At 41.7% G+C, this 25516-nt stretch overlaps 1 protein-coding gene across 4 annotated transcripts in view; it reads right to left on the bottom strand.

Annotated features, from left to right (window-relative positions):
• FSTL4 (follistatin like 4) overlaps positions 1-25516 on the bottom strand; it is a 695481-nt gene that overhangs the window by 103564 nt on the left and 566401 nt on the right. For 3 of the 4 annotated variants that reach the window (XM_077326854.1, XM_077326855.1, XM_077326858.1), the window contains one exon: positions 117-283. The exons of the other annotated variant lie outside the window; for it this stretch is intronic. In XM_077326854.1, the coding sequence (XP_077182969.1) occupies positions 117-283 (167 nt within the window). The remainder of the gene's footprint in view (positions 1-116; positions 284-25516) is intronic. 4 annotated transcript variants of the gene reach the window in all.

The raw sequence follows: 25516 nt of genomic DNA, 5'->3' as shown, positions 1-25516 counted from the left end.
AGTAATTTCTTTGCATTGATTGGCTTTGCCTTTCCATTGTTTGTCTTCTGATTGCTCATTGAAAATCACTTTAAGTTGCCTATACAAGAAAATTGCACAAGTTACTGAAGACTTACATTGATATCTTCCAAATCTAAAAAATTCAACATGACTCCGTTGCGTTTCCAGATGATAGGAGGCCTCAGAGGTCCATGGATAGCACAGGTCAATTCAGTACTCAGCCCTACGGTTACTGTGGTCATGCTAACCATTTGATCTTCAGGAAGTGTGAGTTGGACCACCTCTGTGAAAGTAATAGCAAAAAGTAATTATTATCATGTACACAATGAATCTGGCCTTTTCATTGATTGATTGGAGAGGTTTCAGCAATAGCTAAGATATGAGCTGCAAAAAGGTCAACTTTAGAACAACAATGTGAAATAGGATACACTCCAGTAAACCTAGATTACAGCCTAATCCTTTATTTCATGCTTCTTGGTTGTCAGACTACCTCCCAGCTATTTAGAGCAAGACAGTAATATAATCCATTCTCATTTCCAGTGTACAGAAATCGAATTCATATTAAATAGACTGTAGGACAAACTAAATACAATAATATTTTAGCTACAAGTTTTTCTGAGACTAGCAGGCATGAAAAAAGCAAACAATTTCTATAGCTCTTATAAGCACGAAAACAATCCTGAGACACTTGTAAGTGCTCCTGGATCAGTACCTATTCAACAACTTCTAAAACAAACATTAGATCTAATTCATTTGATTTGCATAATTTACACAGTGTAAATAAACAGACATATTATAGTATCCTGTTGATGAAGACTATGCAAAATAGTATTCTGATCCTTCCTTTGGCATCTGCAGGAAGTTCATGGATAGCTTTCTTTCAAATGCCCCATCAGGACTACTTAGCCTTTTTTTAAAGGCGATGTTTGGGAAGTCATCTTATTTTTCTTATTTCATGAAATTGTGCAAATAAATTCACACAGTTATAATATTTCTCAAGCATATACAAGATAAGAACCCCTGTAGATAGCAGAAGGGTCGTCCTTTATCCCTGATCCAAAAGCTACGATTGGTACAAACTGCAGCTCCTTGCATCCTGACCCGAAGCTGATGGAGAGCCCGTATCACGCAGATCCTCCAGCAGCTGCACTGGATATCATTTGAATATCGGATCAGGTTTAAGGTGTTGGTACTCACGGCAGGTTCCTGCATACTGTCTGTTCTACCCATTCTAACAATCTGGTGATCCCTGGCCCCAAAGAAGTCCACCTGACATAGACTAGAGCCAGAGGTTTTTCGTCCATGGCCTCAACCTGGCGGAATGAGCTCCCTAGTGAAACCAAGGTCCTACTGGAACAATTCTGTAGGGCCTGCAAAATGGAGCTCTTCTGCTGGGCTTTCAGGTGAAGGCCAGCAACAAGGACCTGTTTCTACAGAAATCCTTACTAGTGTTATAACTACTGTGTTGTTCACTGTTCCAAATGTTACAATGTACCTTTCTGCTCCCCATTGATTCTATGTACACTGCCCCAAGACATCACAGTAAGAAGCTGTATATAAATTGAATAAATAAATAAAATAAAATAAATATATTATGTTGGAAGATGAGAAGGTGAACAAGTCCCTAGGTTTGAATGCATCAATTATACCCCCCTCTGGCACCTCCCAGCCTGGTGCCAGAAAGCAGCTGAACCTAGTCCCTCCTGCTCAAATCATGAGGACCTGTTTCCAGTCAAACCTGTGGAAACGTTTCTGCACCCTCCTAAAACTACCCTTATACCCTCCTTGCTATTGTGGGGGCAGTTTGGGGAGCCCCTGTCAAAGGTCTGGGGGTACTTGCCATTCTATCTGCCTTTTAGATACTGGCTGCATGTTTCAGCTGTGAGACGTCTGTGAGTGGATTGATGTGCTGCAAATCCATGCACCCTAAGCCCATGCTCTTCCCCTGGCTATTTCCACCCTAACTCGTGGGTTTTTTGGCTGAATACCCACATTCATAATACCCTCCCCACTGCTATGGGGTTATTGAAACTCTGGTGTTGCATAGTCTGCCATTCTGAACCTCTTAACCTGTCTTTTTACACTTGAGGTATAGCTCTGCTAGCTTCATACGTTTCCACTTATCCCTGAAGTTGAATTATTCCCAGCAATGGATGTTAGTTCTTATATGCCGCTTTTCTCTACCCAAAGGAGGCTCAAAGCGGCTTACAGTCACCTTCCCTTTCCTCTCCCCACAAGTTCTCCCCTGAATTGATTGTATAGCCTACATTGGAGTAATACATGTTCAGATGTCTCAGTGCTCCCATCCTGGCAGATGCATAAACGATCACAGATGGGTATTTTTTTTTAATAAGCCTTCCCTAAAAGCGGATGGGAGCATGTTATATCGTAAGAGAGTAAATGATCTCCTATGTTCTGGGAAAACAAGATTAGATAAATAAGGTAATGGCCTCAAATTATTAAGTGGAGGCATTGGAAAAAGTGGATTTTTTACTTGATTGAAATCCTGTTGGCGATGGATATCTAGGCTTCTTTGTTTTATCATTTCCTTTGTTCGGTTGAAACCCAGAGACAGTATTAACTGTTTGGATAGACCATATGAGCAAAGTTTTTTCTCAAGAGTGGATATCCACGGCACAACCAATGATTCAGACATCATTAGGTAAAGCAAACCCTTTGTGGAAAAAAGCAATTTTAACCAGTACATATGGACGTACATATCCATATTCTGGTCTGGACAGAATACATTCCTGTTTCCACCCGAATTGAAGCGTTGGAAATACTGGTTGGTACATGGAGCAGGGATCTTAAAAATTTAGCCTGGGTCTTTTCTAGGCTGGAAATATTGGCATTTATACACAATGGGGCCCCATACATCATCTGTGCTAGAGGTTTTGCCTTGAACAGCTTAAGGGCTGCGGGAACATTACGCCCACCTTTGTGCCAGAAGAGCCCTGATATCACTGCTCGTTTTATCAGTGGTGTGTTTTATCAATGCCGTGGTAAGCCGAAGGTCATCCAGCTGGCCGCATGTGGGGGAGTGCTGAATCAAACCCAGCATGCCAGATTAGAAGTCCACACTCCTAAACACCAAACTGGCTCTCTAAAATTAAAAATTAAAAAATTGGAACGCCCCAGGACATCTGGAAAACACCGTGGGCCATGGAGAAAATGCCCCAAATGCGGGACTATCTGGGACGTCTGGCCACCTCACTCTGGAACCTGTATCTTATTTCTCCAGAAAGCACTTCTGGTGTGTGGGGGGTTATAAGTTGGATTTCATAAACCAGTTCACATCAAACTTGGTAGGGTGTTAGAGGAGAGTTAGGTGGAGATCTACTGCAAGTTTAGTGCCTCTATTATACTGGGGGGCATTCTACCATATCACAAAATTCAAAAACCTCTTCAGTTTGCATTTTTGTATATAATAGTCTGTGGTTTGGTATGTCACAAATTATGGATCAAACCAAACTGCATTTTTTCCAATTCATATCTATTCTTAGGTTTGAATTAAGGTAAAGATTGTCAACTTTTAAATGAAATGGCTCCTATGTCTTTTGAAATTGCATGGTATGAAATAATTCAATTGGGAGCATCCTTCTTCTTCATCATCATCATCTGCAAAATTTACATAATTTGCTTTTCTGCCTTTGCAAGAGTCACCAGGGTGCCTAACAATTTAATAAATGACAAAATCATAATTTAAAACCATTAAAATCACCCACCCAAACCCCCACATAATTAAAACAAATACTGAGCTAAAATATGTACAAAGGCATAAAAGGATAATTAACTCTTGGTCAGAAAGGAGGGATCATTGAGGGAATGTCAAACAAAAGAAAAATAAATCTTCATCATTCACAACAGAACTGGACAGAGAGCATGTTAAAATGGAAAGAATGTGATAATGTAAAAATAGAGGGAAAGTGACTGAAGAAAGTATCTGCTGGTCAGCAGTCGAGAGTCCAAATGATATGGGGAAAAGGTGGCAATTTGTGTTGGAATTGCAATCAGCAAGAAATTTGGTGAAGTTAGCCTTGAAGGGCTGTTGTTAAGCCACTAAACTGTGACTACGTGCTCACAAGTAGCATCAAGTAGTCAATGTTGAGGTTGCAGTAGAAAAACCCTGAGCATATTGCTTTAGAAAGCTTAGGGCTAATCCTGCGTTGAGCAGGGGGTTGGACTAGATGGCCTTCAGGAACAGAAACTCTGGCCGTTTATACACTTGAGGTTTCATGCCAGGCTGCAGGCTGGAAGAACCAACTCTTCTTCTTCTTCTTCTTCTTCTTCTTCTTCTTCTTCTTCTTCTTCTTCTTCTTCTTCTTCTTCTTCTTCTTCTTCTTCTTCTTCTTCTTCTTCTTCTTCTTCTTCTTCTTCTTCTTTTCTTCCTGCACCCATACAGGGGAGCATTTGGCCTGGCGCACCTTATCGGCCCCCAATTTGTACTCCTGCATGGGAGCTGGGGCAGTGAAGTTCCAAGTGCATAAACGGTCTCTGTGTGCTTTTGTTGAAGCAAGGTGCAGTCATCATTAGGCTTAGCTCGCTCTATCTCCTGACATGTCGGATGTAGTCCTGCTTGAAGCCTAGCCATAGAGGCTTGCAATGTGTTGTTTTCATAATGATTTTTTATGCTTCTGTATTCTGCTTTAGTAAGAAGACTGAAGCAGATGAATATGATATATCTCTTTAACAATTAGCCTTATAAATAAAAAGGTGGAGACTGTCCAGGCCTGTCTGGACCTGGAATGCAATCCAGTCACCCAGTAAAATAACCCCAGATTGGGCCGGCCCCCACCAGCCATCCATGCTGGCTGCAGAGGGTGAACAGACTGCACCCACCTGGCCAGCCTTCTGCACATTGGCTGCGGTGGCTGCGGTGGTGGCGATGGAGGCAGCAGCCCATTGATGGTGGCAGTACTGACAGAGGCCACAGCCGGGGCCTGGCTGCTGCCTCCTGTGAGCCTTCCTTCCATGGGTGGCTGCACTGCCGAGGTGGCCTTGTGGTGGAGATGGGGGCAGCAACAGTGGCTGCCTGTAGGGCCAGACCACTACAGCAGAAATCACTAGAAGTAGAAATGGACTAAGAGGACAGCGATAGAATGTGGCTTTTTTGGGGGGGGGGGTGGAGATCTCCTGGGGAATGTAATTGCACATGATTTCTCTTGTGCGCTGTCTCTCCCCACCCCCAAGGCCTACCTCATGAGCAGGGGAAGCCTGTGGAAGCCCTGCCTGGTCACCTGTGCCCTTGCATGTGCGCGTGCTTCTAGGGGTGTGCGCACAAACACAAAACTTTGGGACGCTTCCAGTACTTTTCCACTTGGGATCGGGCCTGGCCTCAACTTCTGAAAAATAGTCAATTTGCAGGGGGGGGGGGAGATCATGGAAGACCTGCGAGGAACATGAAATCCAGCTTTGACCCTTGGGGGGGAGGTGCATGTGAAGCCCGAGGAACGCAGGGGTGTGGGTGGAATGATGCGGCCAGCCCCTCCTGCTATGGAGAAATCAGATCCGTTTTTCTTATGGTGGCTTGTGACTAGGGGGAAATGGTACCTGAATAGGAATGCCCCAGATCATTCCAAAAGGACTGGGAGGACAAACCTTTCTTTTGGTTGGGGCTGGGAAACTATGCCATATAGGGAGGAGCTCCTCCACTTTGTTTTTCCTACCTAGAGATGTGGCAGCTTCTGCCTCCAGTGGGGCTCACTGCTGGGGAGAGCAGCAGAAAGGCACAGGGCCCTGCTGAGCCCCCATTCACCCCACAGACAGAGCCCAGTGCAACGTCGACAGGCGTGGGTGAGCCTGCATGGCCGGCACCACTGCTGGGAGGGGGGCCCTCTAGCACCTGTTGCATCCCTGTGTGTAACAGGCTTTATGGCTAGTTTGTAAATAAACCTCAGAGTGCTGTGAATCTGGGGCCCATTCTACACACATAGGATAATGCACTTTCAATGTGCTTTTGCAGGTGGAATTTTCTGTGCAGAACAGGAAAATCTACTTCTAAAGTGCATTGAAAGTGCATTAACCCTTGGGTGCAGAATAGGCCTGGGTCTGTGCCTCATCCACAAAGGTAACTCATAATTGCATACTTTCCAATGCTCTGTTACTCTGCAGACGGCCCTGGCCCATAGCACCAGAGCCCATTTAAGGATCTGCGTCACCCTAGCAGAGCACAACTGGCACTGTTACTTGTGCTGTAACAGCAGGACACCCTTAGCAGGGATAGTTGGAACTTTGGAAGCAACTGACACCTTCTTTATTTCCATTCTTGAGACCTTCAAGTCCCCAACAATCACAGTGTGAAGGCCCCCTGTCAAGCACCACGTGAAGGCCCCTCCCCAAAAGAACCATAGGGTCCCTGTGTCCACATGCTTCATGTGCTACTAGGACAAACTGCCTCTGAGTGCAGACTGAGTGAGCAGTACCATCCAAATATATTGGGAAAATACCTGCACCTATAGGCGTTATAGAATGACTGACCTTTTCTTTTTCCTGGCTGATAACCATGCTAAAACTGCTTTGTATGAACTGATATTGTGCCATTGAAAATGTGTCTCCTTCTCCCTGTAGCATTATGTTTTGATTAACACCTGCATGGGGAAAAATAACACTGCACAGCATCCTGACACTCATACATTTTCTCCGTAAAAACACACAGCCAAAACGCCCCACAGCAGCATCATTATAATTTTCCTAGTGGACCATTATAGAGGATGAAAACAAACAGTGTGCCTACACAGACAGGTGAGGCATTTGATGGCAGAGTTACTGTCAGTGGGGGAGAGTTGTTATTAAGCATATCAGGGAAAGACAGTGAGGAGTGGTAGAGCAATCAAGAGGCATTGTCAAAATTGAAACATTTACAGTTTTATCATTCCCTGGATATCTTTTCTTGGCTCAGCCACTGAGGCTCTGGCAAAAACAAGGCCTTGGAGCGATGTCACATTTAAATGCGCCAAACTGAGCTTTCAAGTTAATAGCCCATTAAGATGAAAGGGAGGGGGTATCTTACACCTCCTTTGGTGCTATATTACTCCCGTCTTTGGATGCCAAACAAATGAGACAGCGAGTGCATCGATTCCAGGGAGGGCTGACATCTCTTGAATCCACATACTCTGTGTGCCTGCAATTTCAGAACAGGGGCTGAATGTTGCTAACGGAAAAGTGAGAGCCATGAGGAAAGTGGCCAAGCAATGTGTTTCCTCTTTTTGTTAAAAACAGAGAAATAAACCTTGACATCCCTGAAAGAATTTTTAAAAACCCTTGGTTGGAAACTGCAGGAGCCTCATCCTGATTAAATAACAAGAGTAATCAGACCTCGGATCAAGCAGTTTCCCTTCAAAGTTGACATTTTTCTAGAGGCAATATTTTTTTTGCCACAATGAATGATGGAGTACTTCTGTTCATTTTGACAACAATAGCTGTGCTTTCAGGAATGTTGTTGAAGTGGGTGAACAAAGAAAGCAACACACGTCAGAGAGCCATTTTTAAAAAGCCACTACTGCACAGAGTATTGAAGCAACCCAAGACTAAAGACTTGGCTCCATAAGGATGGCAACACTGAAAGTGTATCTACTTGTTCTTTGTGAATGTCAAGTCTAGCTAGCCTTTAAGAGAAACTTTGATTAGGGATTGAATCACTGGGTAATCTGATCACATCCAACATTGCCTGGGCCTAGTTTAGGGGAAAGTACTTTTCACACTGCCCCAGCTGATATAAGATATGCCAAATTAATTTTCATGTCTCTTATAAATGGTAGTGGCATTTTGATTCACCTGAAAGGAATTCACATCGCAGTAGGAAAAAGCTTTGCCACTAAGGGCTTATGAACAGAAAAACAAGGAACCTTTCCAAGGAAATGCTATAGGATTTTTCCACACTAATCTTTCACTAGTGTTACAACAATCTCATATTGCAGGACTCAACCACTGAAGAAGATACTGAAAATGGAAATTATCTAGAAACCATTATGGTTGATTCTTTGTGTATTAAAAAATTGTATTAGAATTGAATATATACATTGTTAGAACAAGAATATTGCCTTGGAACGGTTCATTGTTTTTCTGTTGGTATTCTATTGTGAACCTTCCTTTTTGTGTGTTGGACTTAGGGCTTATGAGGCCTGATGATCTTAAGTGAACATGCTGATGGTATCATTAGATTTTGCCAGTTGCTAAATGGATACATAAAGAGTTCTGACTCTTGGTAGGTGAGAATCCTTCATCATTCATTGTGTCTAACAAAATTAGATTTTAAAAATAAACAGAACTAAAGGCAAGTGCTTTGTGTGTGTGTGTGTGTGTGTGTTTTTAAGTATCAGGAATTGTCCTTCCTAATGTTGTCTTCTATCCTGAAAGCACTTACCCCTATCTGAAAGATGACTGGAGCTAGTTGTGGGTGAGAAGCACTCTTCATACATTCCGAGACTGTCTTCTGTTTTAATTGCTTCAGATCTTTCCCCTAAATGACCTTTGGATCAACCCCGTAGCCAGGATTGCAAGCCAGATCCGAACTACATTTCACAGTCCTGGTTTGGTGGCTAACTACAAATCGGTGATTGCTAGTTCACATTAATAGCAAGTATGGTTTGTACTAAATTGAAATCTACTAAATGATTCCAAGAATCTGAAAGAGGAGAATCTGAACAAGCTCAGAATCTGACAGCATCTTTTGAGCATTTCTTCAGATTATGCTGCCATTTTGAACACTGGTTATATTCATTATCATTGCAACTATTTGATGCTAATGTGCAAGTATTTTTTTAAAATGAAAATGCTACTATATTTGGAATGCCCTTACAGAATAAAAACTACTAATTAGAATAAAGTTTGAGTCTGTTGTCACCTTTAAGATCCTGTTTTATATAAGGTACTAGCTTCAAAGCCCATTCATAAGAATGGGCTTTGAAAGGGCCCCCTCCCCTGGCTCCTGGCCAGGCAGCTTAAGGTGGCTTTGGGCTGCAGCTCGCATTGTGTGTAGGCCCAGCAGGCCCAGCCTAGCAGGCCAGGAGGCCCTCGTTAGCAAGCCCTCCACCAGGACCCTTTGCCCAGGGCCCTCTCCCCTTACCTGCTGATGGATCCAGGCACTGAGGCATCTGAGAGCAAAGAGGCTAGAGTCCAGGGATGGAGGGCAGGAGCTGCAGGGGGAGGGGCAATCAGGGCAAATCTGGCTGCACCCTGATTGGCCCTATTGAAATGTACTAGTCCACACATATAGGCAGAGGTTGAGCTATAATTTAGGGCACAGCATGATGCACTAATTAACACATTCAAGGACCCAACAGGAATAACAAGCTAAGTTTATAAAGTTATCATTTGTTTGGGTTCAAATCTGGGAGAAATTATAGTGAAGGAAATAAATATGTCAGGTTTGGAGACTAATGGACAGATGCATCCCCAATTGTGGAATGCTGAGAGTAATTGACCGAGTTCCTCTCACCACACTCCATCTATCTGCCCCACAGCATCCTCTTCCCTGAAGTAGGGTCTGTCCTCTGCACAGCCAGTCAGAGGTTAGTGAAAGCTCTAGGTTAAACAGTAGAGATAAATTTGGGAACACACCAAACAACAACCTTTGTTCATTTACTACCGGTACTCTTTCAAAAAACAAAATCCCAGAGTTGATAGCACTGTGGAGGAGGGCTGTCAATTCCGCGTTTGAAAATTCCTGAAGATTGTGAGGTAGAGCCTGGGGAAGCCAGAGTTTGGGGAGAAAACTCACCCAGGATGTGCTACCATAAAGTTCACCCTCCACAGCCATTATTTTTCCCCCAGAGAAGAAAACACGCTGGAGATCAGCTTTAATTCTGGGAGAAGTCCCGGGTCTATCTCCAGGGAGATAAAATAGCTGATATAAGATTTACCAAACCAAGTTTCCTTATGGTCCTGTATTCTGAAAGCAGCTAGATAAGGGGAAAGCTTATACACAGTACAATTCCTGGGTCCAGTAATTAAATTCAGAACTAGTTCAAATATCAACAAATAGGAGATCCAGAGAAAACAAATACTGAAGCTGGGCCTATCATGGATTAAATTGCTTATGGTAGCAGGGTAGACTGGGGTGGGGGAGAGATGCCATTAAAAGAACAACTGTCAGTGTTTAAATTTAATTTAATAGCATATTAATTGCTGGAAGACTTGTACAGTTTTAGTTTTTAAAAGATTATTTTATATTAAATAGTTGTATTTTTTCTCTCCTTTAAACCACTTCAATCTGGGATATCAAATGTCAGAAATCAATAGCGGACAGAGAATTAACTAAGTTTGAAAAGTGATGTTGCTTTACATTCTAACAAAAGCTATTTTTGTTATATTCAGGTGATGGCGAAGGAGAGCAATCCAAACAAATGATTGCCATGATAACAGCAGCATATTTATTTGTGTTTATCTAAGACCTAGGGACTACTAACAAGGCAGGGAACAACTTTTGACTGACAATGGGTATTTACATTCAAAAATTTTAAGGGAATATTTATGTTTTGAGAATTCTTTGCATATTAGGAAAACATACTGCAAATAGACTATGTGATAAATAGACTTCGTGATAAATCTGACCTGGCAACCGACTAACTATGGGAAGAAAAAGGAAAATAATGTCAAAGTCAATACTTTGCACCTATTTTACGTGGTGGAGGCTTTGACTATTCATATACTAGAATAGGGAGACTAGGGAGGAAACATGCAAAGTTCATTTCTTACACATGTTGCCAATTTCCACTTAAATTTTATAGCTATGAAAAATCTTATTGCACTTAAATATGACATCCCGCGTGTTATCTTTGAAGCTAGCATCCTTGTCTTCAGCCATTTAATCCTTCCTTGATAAGTTTTTAATTCTTACTCAAGTCTAGACTCCCTTGCCTATTTTACCCCTTCTCTTGTTCCCTTAACAAAAAAAAATAAAATAAAACCAGAGGATCTTTAACAGGAAGTACACTGACTTCAGTAGTATGCTCTGCATGCTAATTCATTCAAATATTACTAGTTGTGCTATTTTATCATGGAAATCTTTTCTCTGCTGTCATTTGCAGCCCACCAACGGCAATCATAATTTCACAATGAAGACATGTATAATTGAGGTCATTACAGGGAGCAACCTGGAATGAGCATCTACAGAACAAAACTCATTGATTTAGCATGCCTTAAAGATAATTTACATAGCAAATGGTGGTCACACGTTCTGCTTTCCTCATGCTGTAGTACACGGTGAACTCTATTTTAGTTTCGAAAATGCTTTTTGTATCTTTAATTAGATCTTTTCAGTTTAAACTTTGGATATATCGTTTTTCAGGGAATTGTCATTACTTTTAAATCATTCTCACAGTTACTCACAGATACCTTTCAAAGGCTGAAATAGTAAAACCATTTCTTTTGGATATCAGCATGAATATTTTTGAAAATATGTCTCACTGTTCTTCAAGTACGATCATTAGTGACCTTCCAGTTTTTGTACATGTATGTGTGTGGGAACTAGCTAGGGAAAAGGGAAGGAAAGAAGCATCCACTAACCAGCTGCCTGGATATAGCTGCATAGTCTGTTGCAGGTTCAGCTCCCACAACTGCTACACACAAGGATAACCCAAGGCAGACCCAGAATACCCCTCCATTCATTGGAATTTGTATGCAATGCAATATGATTGACATTCTCTCATAGCAAAGAAACTGTTTAAAAACCAGTTCTTTACTTCATGATGATGATGATGATGGAACCCATCCATGCACCTCTGAGCATGCCGGTCCCAAGCCTGGGTAGATGGGAGGATTAAATAAAGGCCTGGCAATCTATCTTGAAAAAGAAATTGCCAAGAAAATCCTATGGTACAGCTATCAAACAATTTTGATACGGTGCCCAATGGTGAGCCCCTCGGGCAAGAAGAAGAAGAAGAAGATGAAGAAGAGTTGGTTCTTATATGCTGCTTTTCCCTACCCGAAGGAGGCTCAAAGCAGCTTACAGTCGCCTTCCCATTCCTCTCCCCACAATGGACACCCTGTGGGGTGGGTGAGGCTGAGAGAGCCCTGATATCTGCCCAGTCAGAACAGTTTTATCAGTGCCGTGGTGAGCCCAAGGTCACCCAGCTGGTTGCATGTGGGTACCCAACAAGCGAGTAGCCCTGGAACTGCAGCACCAGTAGGATCCCCAAATGCTGATGCTGCCAATGATGAAAGCAAGGATCTGCATTTTATGAAGATGTACTGAATAGCAAGTTGGAATGTCGAAAGAGAAATGGTCAGGTTGAACATAGACCTTGGCACAGTGAATTACATTGGACAGATTATAGTTTCTTTCAATCAGAGGATTTTAGCATCTATTATTCAGGGCACAACTCCATAAGAAGGCTTTCATTGCAAGCAAAAAAATTTTCTTGAGCAGTGGGAAGTTTTTGGATGATCAATGATTGAATCATGACAATTTGAATTTGTGCCAAGCCAACAAATGTCACAGCTGTCCAAGTATACAGTCCAACAACTGATGCAACAGAGGCGGAAATTGAAGACTTTTACACTGCCATTTAAGACAAAGTTTGGAGAAAGGAATATAAATAATCTTCAGTATGCTGAAGACGCTGCCCTCCTGTCAGAAACTAAGGAAGGCCTAGAACAGCTGATTACAAAGGTAAATAAGTAGGTAAGAAATTTGGCCTTTTCTTAAACACTAAAAAGACAAGAATAATGACCACTGCAAAAAACAGACATGTCTCAATAACAATCAATGGTGAATATATCAAGAATTAATTTTTCTTGGATCACACATTGATGTGAATTGCAGTATATAAATAAAATGTTGAATGGCTCTGGGTCACTCTTCAATGATGAGCTTGAACTGAAAATGGCAAAATAGAACATGAGGCAGTATACCAAATGTAAGTTAGTTAGATCTATCATATTTCCAATAGCCACTTATGGTTGTGAAAGTTGGATGATGAAAAAATTGGACAAGAGAAATATCGATTTATTTTAACTCTGGTGTCAGAGAATGCTTCTATGGGTTCCATGGATGGTAAAAGCTACAAACAAGGAAATACTACAGCACATAAAGTCTGCTATATCATTGATAAATAAAATCATGAAACTCCGGCTCACTTACTTTAACCATATCATGCAATCCAACTCAATTGAGAAAGCAGTTATGCTAGGATTGGTCAGTGTGAGTGTTTGTGTGTGTGGGGGGAGCCAGATCAACAAAGAATGTGGTGGTTGGACGCAATCAGTGTGGACACTGGCTAGAACATTGCATGGCTGAGACGGTGCCGGATTCTGGATCATGGTGACAGCTGTGCCATGGGATTAAATCTCCAACAACAATTATTATGGAATTATTATTAGTAACCTAATGCTTGACCTGGATAGTTAAGGGAAGCCTGATCCTTTCAGATTTCAGAAGCTAACCAGTTGACCCTGGCTAGCACTTGGAAAGGTGACTTAGAAGGAATACCAGACAGGTAATGGTAAACCACCTCCAAATATCTCTTGCCTGTCTGCTAGGCAATCTTGGCTACACACATGCTAAGTAGTAATCTAGGATTTATAATATGTAGTTCTAATAACATTCTTCAAGTACTGGAAACATCTGAAAGTAGCGAAGACATTTTTTTGTATATTTTTGAAGCTGTAGTAGTAGAAGATAGATTTTACCTGATTTGAGGCTGAAAAAAAACATAGCTTGTGGTGTAGGACTTCAAGCATTGAGTTCTCCTTATAGTGAATTTTTATGGTTGTTCTTTAATCCCTGATGGTTCATCATGAAAAGTTGACAGACTATTAAGTGCAAAAGCACTTGTGGGAACTGCAGTAATTTTACTTTGAAAATTACTTTGAAAATAGAGAGACCAAAAGTCATGGGATGTTTGAGAAGGGCTATTGTGGCAACTTGAAAGACAAGTGGCAATATTCTGATAGTTTAAAGTATCCTGGGTCTTAAAATAATTCCTTCCATTAGAGTGTTTGGGTATACAGTTTCATATTTATATATGGTTCTTTGAGGACAGTATTTGGGAATGTGAAATTTGATAATATAATAATGTGATCAGAAGTGAGGGCATTATGCGGTTTGTCTAATAAGCTACAAATGTTTTTGAATCTCACAATTAAACTTACAGTACGCACACACAAAAAACCATTTTCAAGTCCAAGCAAAGAACCATATAGCCAACACAACTAGTAAAATGGTTGGGTAACCTGTAGAGTTGGCTAGAAAGAAATACAGCCTGTACTAAAACAGAAGAGCAGATCTTCTCCATTAGCCCATCCATTTGATTTCTTCAGTGACCAACAAGGTGTTCTAGAAGGCCCTTAACAGGGGCCCAGTGATTAAAGTGTCTGCCCCATTGCTGCCCCTCCCAACTGACATTAACAGCTTTCCCGAGAGAGCATGAAAGTTCTATTTGGCCATTATTTCTGGCAATAGATTTATCTTCCATAAAGTTATCTAATCCTGCTTCAAAACTCTCTCAGCCAGTAGCCATCAGTACATGACCTGGCAGTGAATTTCACAAATGTATTATATGAAGAAGTGAGTTGTTTTATCTGACTTCAATCTCCTGTCCATCAATTTCATTTGGAGCACTTCAGTTCTAGTATTTTAGGAGAATTTGTTTTCTCTATCCCCTTTTATTGTTCCTCACTTTTTGTCTTTTTTTCCCTAAACTGAAATGCCTCAAGCTTTTTAGCCTTCACATGGTGTTTTACTACCTTGATCATTTTGGTTATTATTTTCAGTAGCTATTCTGGTTCTATGCCATCCCTTTTGAGACTGGACAATCAGAACAATAGCACTATGATACTGGCTGTTTTATTTTCAATGCCTTTCTTCATCTGTAGTGCAGAAATTGCTTTTTACCACTACTGCACATTGCGCTAACATTTTCATTGAGATATTCATCACAATATCAACAATTCTTTTCTGGTCACTCACTATTTGTTCAGAAAGCATCAGTGCATACATGAAGTTAAGGGATATTGCTCCAATGTGCACTTTCTTATACTGAACCTCATTTGCCACTGCCCATTTGGGGAGACCATCTTTGAGCTCTTCACAGTCAACTTTGTGTTTCAGCTTCCTGAATCATTTGGTGTCATTGACAAACCTATTTCACTGCTGCCCAAGACTTTAGATAAAACACGAAGATCTCTTTTTAAAAGCACTGGTTCTAATCCTGTAAGACCTCATTGCCTAACACCCTCACTGGAAGAACTCCCTCCCTCTGCAGCCTGTCATTTTACCTGTCCATCAGATTACCTCTCTTCTTTTGCCATAACTGTAAAATTGACTTAGGAAACTTAGAAGAACACCTTTGTCAAAAGCCTTTTGGCCGTCCAAAGGTATAATGTCTACAAACTAGCAATTATCCATATGCTTAAAAAAAGAACTCCAAAAGTCCATGGAAGCAGCGTCATTTATTTAAGATAACTTATTTTTTGCCTTTCCTCCCAAGGTGGTTAACAACACCCATCTTAATTAAATTTACATAAAACCTTGTCAAATCTGAAAATGCATGAACAACAGATCAAATATCCTTCCCCAATTCACAAAAAATGTATGGAAATGCCATCAAACAAACAAACAAACAAACAAAAAAGACATGAATGAAGATTATTCTTTCTGAATAGGAATTAGTTTCTCAGAGAAATCCTGTTGCAAGATAGGCCTCAAAGAGACAATAACAGAACACCACTAACAGTTACCTGCAGCTCTCATCTCAAAACAGTTCAATGGATCATCAGTGACTTACAACTTCTACCGGACAATGACAGTTCTATTTCACAAGTACTGGCGGCCAAACCCTTTCTTGCCCATAATAAATAATAAATATTTTATGTGTATCCTGTGTGCTTGTTGGCTCAGGGCAATTAACAGCATTTTCAAAACAATTCACAATAAACAATAAAAACGGTGTACCATTAATAAGGCCACCTCTTATTTGGAGTTTATTTGCAATCCCTGTCAGGATTGAGAAGCATTTGGAGGGGCTTCCTGTCTTTGAATGAGTTTTTGAGTAGGAAGGCCAGCATATCATGATGCCTGGTGGAACAGCTCCATTTTGCAGGACCACGGGAATTGTTTAAGAACCTGGAAGGCCCTGATCTTATCAGGCAGAGTCTGGCTGTTTCAAACAGCCCCCCAATCTCAAACAACTCCTCACCCACAATAATACACATAATTTTAACATGGACACAGGTACCAGAGGTTGCAATAAACCCAGTTATCAAGTTTACTGCCACATACACACAACAGCACAATCACTGGACCTAACAACATTAATTATGCTATCTCAGGCTTCTTTCTGCCTATACCCCTCAAAGAGTCTTGAACTCTACCACCTCCAACCTCCGGGTGGTCCCTGGCCCCAAAGAAGCCTGCTTGATCTTAACCAGGGCCAGAGCTTTCCCCATCCTGGCCCTCACCTGGTGGAACGAACTCCCAGTGGAGATCAGGATCCGGATGGAACTTGGAACAGTTCCACAGGGCCAGCAAAAGGGAGCTTCTCCACCAGGCATTTGCTTGAAGTCAACCTGAACCATCACTTTCCATTGTCCCCCAAGCCTCCCTCCGACAACAATCATTTCAGATCCGTCCAAACCACTGGGCCTTCAGTATGAATTGATTCATGTTTTCTAGTATTCTACTGTTCTATAATGTTTATCGTTATCACTGTATTGTTGCTATTGTTACTGTTGTTACCATATTACTATAAACTGAGTTATTTGTATTGTTCCCTTTCATATAAACCGCCCCTACCCTTCGGGGGGGGGTGGTTAGAAAGAAAGAAAGAAAGAAAGAAAGAAAGAAAGAAAGAAAGAAAGAAAGAAAGAAAGAAAGAAAGAAAGAAAGAAAGAAAGAAAGAAAGAAAGAAAGAAAGAAAGAAAGATTATATCCATCATGTGGGGCCTGGAAATCTCCTGGAATTACTGCTCATCTCCAGACTATAAATATCAGCTCCCCAGGTAAAAATAGCTGCTTTGGAGGGGGGACTCTGTAGCACTGCACCCCACTAAGGTTTAAGGATGACAGCCCCCAGGTGGGATCACAGGATCCCCCAGAAATACATCTCATCTCCAGTTAGGCTGAAGGGCAAAGCTCTCCCCACTTATGTGTGCCCCTTCAAAAGGAATGCATGTGGCCACAGACACCCCACAGCTAGTACAGGCTGGTGATGTCTGCCTTTCAGAAGCTTGAGGCCTATTTCTGGAAACTGCAGTTCCCGTTGTTGTCTGCAAGGCCAAGTAGTTGCCTAGTAAAAGTGGAACATCTGGTTTCTCCCAAAGTCTGTCTACTTTCCTGTAAAGCTAATTCTACTTGTGATTCTGGGGCACTTATACCTTTGAGTTCATATAACCTTCCTGGCAAATAATGATTTTTATTTTCTGGCTAGGCTTAAGCAAAGTCACTTCAGCCCCTATTTCTCTCCAGCCAGTTACTTGTTCACAATTTACAATTACAGGCACTAAATATTCCTTATTTAGATCTTCCTGCCCTTTTCAAACTTGTAGGACCCTTACTGGTCTGTCTGTTTGTACCAAAAAATACAAACTTTTAATGGCATGGACTAGCCAGAGCCCAGATCCCCGACATGACACACCCTTATTGTAATCCACAGATATCTGGAGAGCCACAGTTTGGCCATCCGTGCCCTAAAACAACCAGGAGGACACTGGGGCAAGGCTGCACGCTGTAATTCTAGGGGATCCCCAGGTCCCACCTGGAGATTGGCATCCCTAATTACAGTACCAGACAGTTCTCCCTTCAAAACATCAATTTTCTCTAGGGGGGCTGACCTCTTTAGTCTGGAAGGGTAATTCTAGGGAATCCCCAGGTCCCACTGGCATCCCCAATTACAGTATCAGAGCATTCTCCCTTCAAAGCATCCATTTTTCTGTTGAGGAACTGATATCTTTAGTCTGGAGCTGTAATTCTAGGGAATCCCCAGGTCCCACCTAGAGACTGGCATCCGCAATTAACAGTACCAGACAGTTCTCCCTTCAAAGCATCCATTTTCTCTAGGGGAACTGATCTCTTTAGTCTGGAGCTGTAATCCTAGGGGGCCCTCCCCTCTTCCTGATGTTGTCCCACCCCCCGGGCCCTCCCCTCTGTTTGCGGTTTAGGCCAGGGCCATTGGGCTTTTCTTGGCCTGCAGGCATGCCTCAGAGTTGGCAGGAAGTGGTGTGGAAGCAGGTGCTGGCAGTCTCCATGTCAGGCAGGTGGGAGGGATGGCCTGACCACTGGTGTGCTCCAGGGTCCATTAGAGGGGGAAGGTGGTGGTTCGGGGGGTGGGAGGGCACTCCCTCTCAGAAAAGACAGGCTGGCTACCCTAAGCTCTGTAGGCAGGAGCCATTGCCTCAGGAGGGCGAAGCCAAAGAGCCCCCAGGCACTCTTGGCAGCTCACTCACCTCAGGAGATGTGTCTGAGGGGCCACAGACTGGGAGGAAGCAGCAGAATTATGGGAAGACCATTAAGGGCGGGAGGTCTAATCTGATTTGGCAGTCAGTGGGTTGACAGTAAATCAGAGAACTGCAGGCACCAATGATGGACCTGATTGGCCCATAACACTTAACACCAACTCCTCCCAAGATGCCTTATTGCTTTTATTTAGACTATCATGGTTTCAGACATGATTACATACATTTCATTGTACTACATGTTCTTTGTAAAACAAATACAAACTACAGACTTCAATGAGATTTAGTTTTATTTTAGAAGTTTGCAAGCTCCCTACAACCTCCTGTCTTTCATTTGCATGCATTTTCAATATTTGAGAAATATAATCTTTAGTCTCTTCTTTTGAATGTTATATGGAGACATACTATAATAGTTACTTGGTGACCGGCCAAGAACGTTCCAACCATTTTATTCCTCAGGTCAATTATCAGGAAATACTATCATTTATTCTAATGAATATATAGCTTTGTCTATGAATATATCGACTCAAAATCTAGAAATTCATATACTAGCATAAATTGACAGTGTAAAATCAGATTGTTTATTAATAGTGGCAGTAGTAATTTGGAGGGAACCACTTCAAATAAATACAGTAGTATAAAGGAACATTTATGAAAGCCTAAATCACCCAGGGAAAGAAAAATAAGAGATGAAAGAGGAGTAAACCCCCAAGAAATCCACTGGATTCATTTTATCAGCACATCTATTGTTGCATTTGAGTTTCCCTGCTATTACTGTCTTTTAAAGCTGGAACCCCTGAAGTTAAGAACCTCTGACATTACTGCATAAAGTGAGGACGCAATTCATCAGACTTCATATTTGATTCTTGGCAGGCTCCTGGGGTTTTAAACAAAATTTTGAATCAACATTTCAAAGACATCATAGCTTGGTGTTTCTATGGATTTAGCCTCCACAGGGAATTCTAGTATTCAGAACAAAATATGCAGAGGAGACTGATAAATTAGTGAAGGCTTATGCAGCCAGTAAGGCAGTCTGCCCTATTAGAGAAGACACATTTGCAGAAATTCAAAGTGAAGTAGGGATGGGGAGGGTGGGAGAGAAATGTTTTGGCATATAAGGTGGTGTGCATAACCTTCTGTAATTTAAGACAACATTTTGGGAATGCAAGCTAGGTGAGGTAAAAGATCCTGCTAAAGTTTACAGATCTATTGGTAAAAATCTTTTGTGTGGAATGCAGCCATAGAGAAATGGGCATCTACCATGGTCATCTACCCTCGGAGATATTCCAGGCCTCTTCACTGAATTTTCAGGGGAGGGGCAGGACTAAAATGCTATAGAGCAGGGGTAGTCAACCTGTGGTCCTCCAGATGTCCATGGACTACAATTCCCATGAGCTCCTGCCAGCGTTTTTTGGCAGGGGCTCATGGGAATTGTAGTCCATGAACATCTGGAGGACCACAGGTTGACTACCCCTGCTATAGAGCCCACTTTCCAAAGTGGCCTTTTTCTCTAGATGAACTGATCTCTGTTGCCCAGAGATCAGTTGTAATCACTGCCTGGGGTATCAAAATCCTAAAATACAATTGATATTATTTAAACACTAGAATTTAAGCCCGCTGTAGAAAAAATACAGCGGGCACTAGCAGGGTGGGTGGGTGGATGGATGGATAGAAGGAAGGAAGGAAGGAAGGAAGGAAGGAAGGAAGGAAGGAAGGAAGAAAGAAAGAAAGAAAGAAAGAAAGAAAGAAAGAAAGAAAGAAAGAAAGAAAGAAAGAAAGAAAGAAAGAAAGAAAGAAAGAAAGAAAGAGGGAGAGAAAGGGGCAGAGAGAGAGAGGCAGAAAGGAGAGAGAGAAATTGAGGAAGGAAGGAAGGAAGGAAGGAGAAATTGAATTATTGGAGGAAGGAAGGAAGGAAGGAAGGAAGGAAGGAAGGAAGGAAGGAAGGAAGGAAGGAGAAATTGAATTCTTGGAGGGAGGGAGGGAGGGAGGGAGGAAGGAAGGAAGGAAGGAAGGAAGGAAGGAAGGAAGGAAGGAAGGAAGGAAGGAAGGAAGGAAGGAAGGAAGGAAGGAATGCAGGCAGGCAGGCAGGCAGGCAGGCAGGTAGGTGCCATGGAAGGGGATGGGTTTTGGGTTCCCTTGGTTTGCACAATATTTCCCCTACCTGGCCCCATTGTGCAGATATTTTTTAATCCCCAAAGCCATTGTTCAGAATTGAAATATACTGATATTTAGATGTATTTGTTCTACACTGATTCCCATCTCACACTTTTTGTACTTCTCAGTTGAATTGTGCCCATTCTTCACTGTCAATTCTTACCCCTGAAGTTCCTAAAATGTTGACACAAAATTCATGCCACATACATGAAAAATCGATTCGAAAGTTCTTGCTGTGGAGAATGAGCAGTCCTGAGAGGTTACATGTGGATAGTTGCATTACATGGCACATCTGCCTGTGGAGAACACTGGTGAGGGTTCCTTTGGAGACAGGCAGTGTAAGACAAAGGGATTCACATACAAAATCCACAGAAGCAGGGGAGACTGGCTAGCTTTCTCTATTATCTCTGGAGGACAACAAGGAGGACAATTAGCCACATAGAAAACTGATAAAGATACACAACAGAGGGACAACGGCTGCCAGCAACACCTCGTTCACTGTATGTATGATATATGTCTCCTCCAACTTCCTTGACATTTTAGTGGGACATCTTCAAATGTCTCAAGAGGCAGAACTCTCATGTGATCTCATACACAGGCAGCGTAGCATGTCACTTAAAAGGTAAAGGTAAAGGAATCCCCTGTGCAAGCACTGAGTCATGTCTGACCCTTGGGGTGACACCCTCCAGCATTTTCATGGCAGACTCAATACGGGGTGGTTTGCCAGTGCCTTCCCCATTCATGACCGTTTACCCCCCAGCAAGCTGGGTACTCATTTTACCGACCTCGGAAGGATGGAAGGCTGAGTCAACCTTGAGCTGGCTGCTGGGATTGAACTCCCAGCCTCATGGGCAAAGCCTTCAGACAGCTGCCTTACCACTCTGCACCACAAGAGGCTCTTAGCATGTCACTTAAGTGATTGTAAACAGAAACATGACAATGATGCTGAGAAGATCATCATATCTGACCAGTGAAAACTACTGCCCCAGAGACTTATTTGAATAAGTTGTTGGTTGATTTCCTTTGTTTTCCCCCTTTTTGCCTGTTAGCTTCTGAACTCTGGTTTCTTCCTTGCTAGTTCAAATAATTAAAAAACAGAATTGTTTTATCTTGGTGTCAGCATTTTAGGAACCCCAGGGGTGAGAACTGATACGTTGTGTGTATATACATGCTGATAGTGAAAAATGGACAGAATTCAGCTAAAAGTTTAATTTCAAGCTTTAAAAATACTTCTAAATGCTCACTTGCAATTCAAACCAATCTATACACTACAATATCATCATGAGAAGCGATATCTATATATGGCATTATGAATTATTAATGATTGTTTCGTTACCAGAAAACCTACACTTTTTTATTTTATCCATGAATCCCTGTTAGCCTTCATGTGAAATGAATTTTTTTGGAGCTTCATTCACAAATATAACAAAAGTTACTTATTACAATGAAAAGTATTCTTTCCAGCCTGAAGTACAATAAAGGTGCGGAAATGTTCTCTTAATATATGGATACTTGACATTTTAGGATCACATCTTTAGTAGTTCTGAAAATGTTTACCAAACAACACCAATCTTTCCATATAGGAATTTCACAATTTAAGTAGCTACATGTTAGGTTCTATGATCCATCATCAGAAGATTTTGACAGTTGAGGATCATTCATATATCCTCTTCAGCACTGTAGTCCTTTCTGAGCCCAAGGAAGTAGATGCCCTGGATACTGGGACACACAGGGGATTTCCTCACTCATTAAATGTAGTATCAAGCCAGTCAAATATAGGTGTTATATTCCGGCCGCTCTACATGACGCTGCCCACGTCCAGCATCTGGTCAGCTGACTGGTCGCTTCATCCTCCATTTTAAAGTGCTTCTTTGGGAATCACATAAATTGGATTCACCACCCTAAAAAGTGCTAGTGACTGGAAAGCAACCAGAGGCAACCAGCAGAAGAAAGATATGAAGGTTCAAATGGAGCAACAAATAGGTAGACATGTGTGTAGGCAATGCCAGAAATAAAAGACCTTGAACAGAGACAGATGCGACAGGGGGGAGACAAGGCGGGGGGGGGGGATGTGAGCGGTGAATAAAGATAAATAAAGATTTGTTTGTTTGTTTGTTCGCTTGGCCTCAACCAGGGCCTTTTCGGTCCTGGCTCCTACCTGGTGGAATGAGCTCCCAGGAGAGCTAGGGGTTTTGTGGGAGCTGTCGGTGTTTTGCAGGGCCTGCAAGATGGAGCTCTTCTGCCAAGTCTATTGTTGAGGCCGGTCTGCAAATCAACTTTCCAGAGTCAGGAAGGAAACAGGGAAAGTCCTTGCACCTATGGCTCACGGAAACAAACTGATATATTGCAGTTGTAGTAATTTGTCTCTAAACTGGAAAAAAATAAGCAATTGCCAGCATGTGTCCTTCTGAGTAGCAGCATCTATAGTCAAGGTTGTAACTGTAGTAGTTGCATACAGAAGATGAGGAAGAATATAGAGAGCTTGTGTTTGAGGATTGGATAGATTCATAATATTTCTATGACAACAATTAGGACCAAAAATCATAAGTCTTTGCAAATCCAAAATGCACAAACATAAAATGCATTCCAAGAAAAATTTGACTTGACATACAAAAGAATGCAATGTGCAAAATACCTAGGTATAATAATGTATCTAAATTAAGAACTTTTGCGAAACATATTTAAAATGGCTAAAACCACCTTAAGTAGCCAAATTAGACAAAGAAGTACAGGCCCTTATTTTTTTGCTACCATAGCAAATAGAGACATTCTGTAAGAGATATTAAAATAAGTATCTGACAGCAAGAATTGCAACTTATCTAAAGTGGTGACAAGTTTTAAGCCACAGATAGCCCCATCTATAAACTGAGCTCTAGGGTGTGAGTACAAAGGACAAAGGACATTCAAGAATATAATGTGGAAAATCTTCCACAACTAATTGACCACATATACAATCTCGTTGGTCCTTTGGTGTCCAGTTATACCGGCTAGGCTTTTGTGCTTCAGCATGCTTCGGCCGCTTCGGTGGCCATTCAAGCCTGAGGCGGCCAGTGCTGTGGGGCACGGGGGAGGGGCAGCACTGAGTTCTGCACCTGCATGCATGCACAAACTGGTGTGCTGCCAGTGGCTGCACCTGTCCCTCCTGCTCCGTGATGCTGGCCAACTCGGGCTTGAGTGGCCGCCAAAGTGGCTGAAGCGTGCCAAAGCGTACCAGCCTTATACCAGCCCAACTGAACTGTAGTCGGCATTGCTTCAAAACGCAGGGCTGTAAAGGCTGCTCTTAAATGGTTATTTGAAATTCTAGCTAGTCAGGATGATCTGCAATGATCTTTAAAAAAAATTAAACCATGTTGCAGATTGTGATTGTAAAATTAATGTTCTATCGTAAAGTGCATCACCATTAAAAATCTAGTCTCTCAACTGTGGATTGTCAGCATGAGGGACTAGCGGGTCATCAGGAATGGTATAATGTGATACAAGTTTGTTAATTTGGGTATGAGTGCTAATATCTGTCTAATAAATAAATTTTGTACAATTTCAGTATTCTTGATAATATCTTCCTTCCAGCTACACACTTTAGCTACATTGCGGAGGTGGGGAATAACCTTAACATTAAATATCTTTATAACTGGGTCTATGAGAAAACCTCTCTTAGTATACAAAAACCCAAGAGTAGCCCCCACTAACCTTGTTGCTGATGCCCTGACATTTTCCACATGGATATTCCAGTTTAGATTTTCACTGAAGGTGATGCCTAGATATTTGAAAGATGGGTTCCCGTGGATATTCCAAGCATGGATCTTGGCCTTTTTACTAAATACCACTACTTTACTTTTTCATAATTTATTGTTAGTGCTTCTTCCTCACAAAATGCTCCTTGTTGTTGTTAGTTGCGAAGTCGTGTCTGATCCATTGCGACCCCATCCTCCAGGCCTTCCTATCCTCTGCCATTCCTGTCCTCTACCGTTCCATTTAAGGTCACACCAACTGCTTCAGTGACTCCATCCAGCCACCTCATTCTCTGTTGTCCCCTTCTTCTTTTCAGTCGCTCCCAGCATTAGGTGCTTCTCCAGGGAGTCCTTCCTTCTCATGAGGTGGCCAAAGTATTTGAGTTCCATCTTCACAAAATGTTCCTAGTTGCTGTAAAACTCATCTTATTCCTATTTTTGTTAGGGAGACTAGGGCCATATTGTCAGCATAAAGTAGGATCAGCACTTTTTGATGTCCAAGGGCAGGTAACATATATTGTGGGCCTGTTAACCTTTCAACTATATTGTTGATATATATATATTAAATAACAAAGCTGCCATCCCTGTTTCACCCCATGCATGTTGGAATTTTTTGAGTTAGTGAGCCTGATATGCCTACCCTGACTTGGGCGTATGTGTCTGTGTACAAACTGCATATTAAAAGTAGTAGCCGCTTATCAATATTTATCTTGGCTAATTTTGGTCAGAGGCGGTTCCTATCAATGGAATCAATAAATGCTACATATAATTTCTTTGTAGGACCATTCATATTAGTATAAGCCAACTGATATAGAATCTGGCAGTGATTCATTGGGATTTGAGTTTTAAGACAGTCAGACCTGCCTTTAAAGCCATTTGAAACAAGTTCCCAGAAGTGTGTTTCATTGTTCCCCACCACTGCACTCTACAGATCTTTCCACAAGGATGTTATATACTTATTTTTCTTTTGTTTTATCAACAATGTATTTATGCAATGCCGGCCCATTGTTAGAGTGACATGGAAAGTCAGCAATAAGAATGTCAGTTTGGAAATAAGTAGGAAATTAGCTAACATTGTACTAGGTTTTTTGTCCAAATTTCAATGTGAAATTTAGCAACCCTGTCACATCTTATTTGTTTTTGTTCTTCACTAAAATGGAACTATTTGTCAAAGAGAAGTTTACATGTAATGACAACGGGGTGGGAAGAACTTATGATGGTTTAGGACCATTTTAAATTTAAAT

Source organism: Paroedura picta, chromosome 3, assembly GCF_049243985.1.
Source record: "Paroedura picta isolate Pp20150507F chromosome 3, Ppicta_v3.0, whole genome shotgun sequence".
NCBI lineage: Eukaryota > Metazoa > Chordata > Lepidosauria > Squamata > Gekkonidae > Paroedura > Paroedura picta.
The sequence above is the reverse complement of the archived record's forward strand: the minus strand, read 5'-3'. Positions and strand labels throughout refer to the sequence as shown.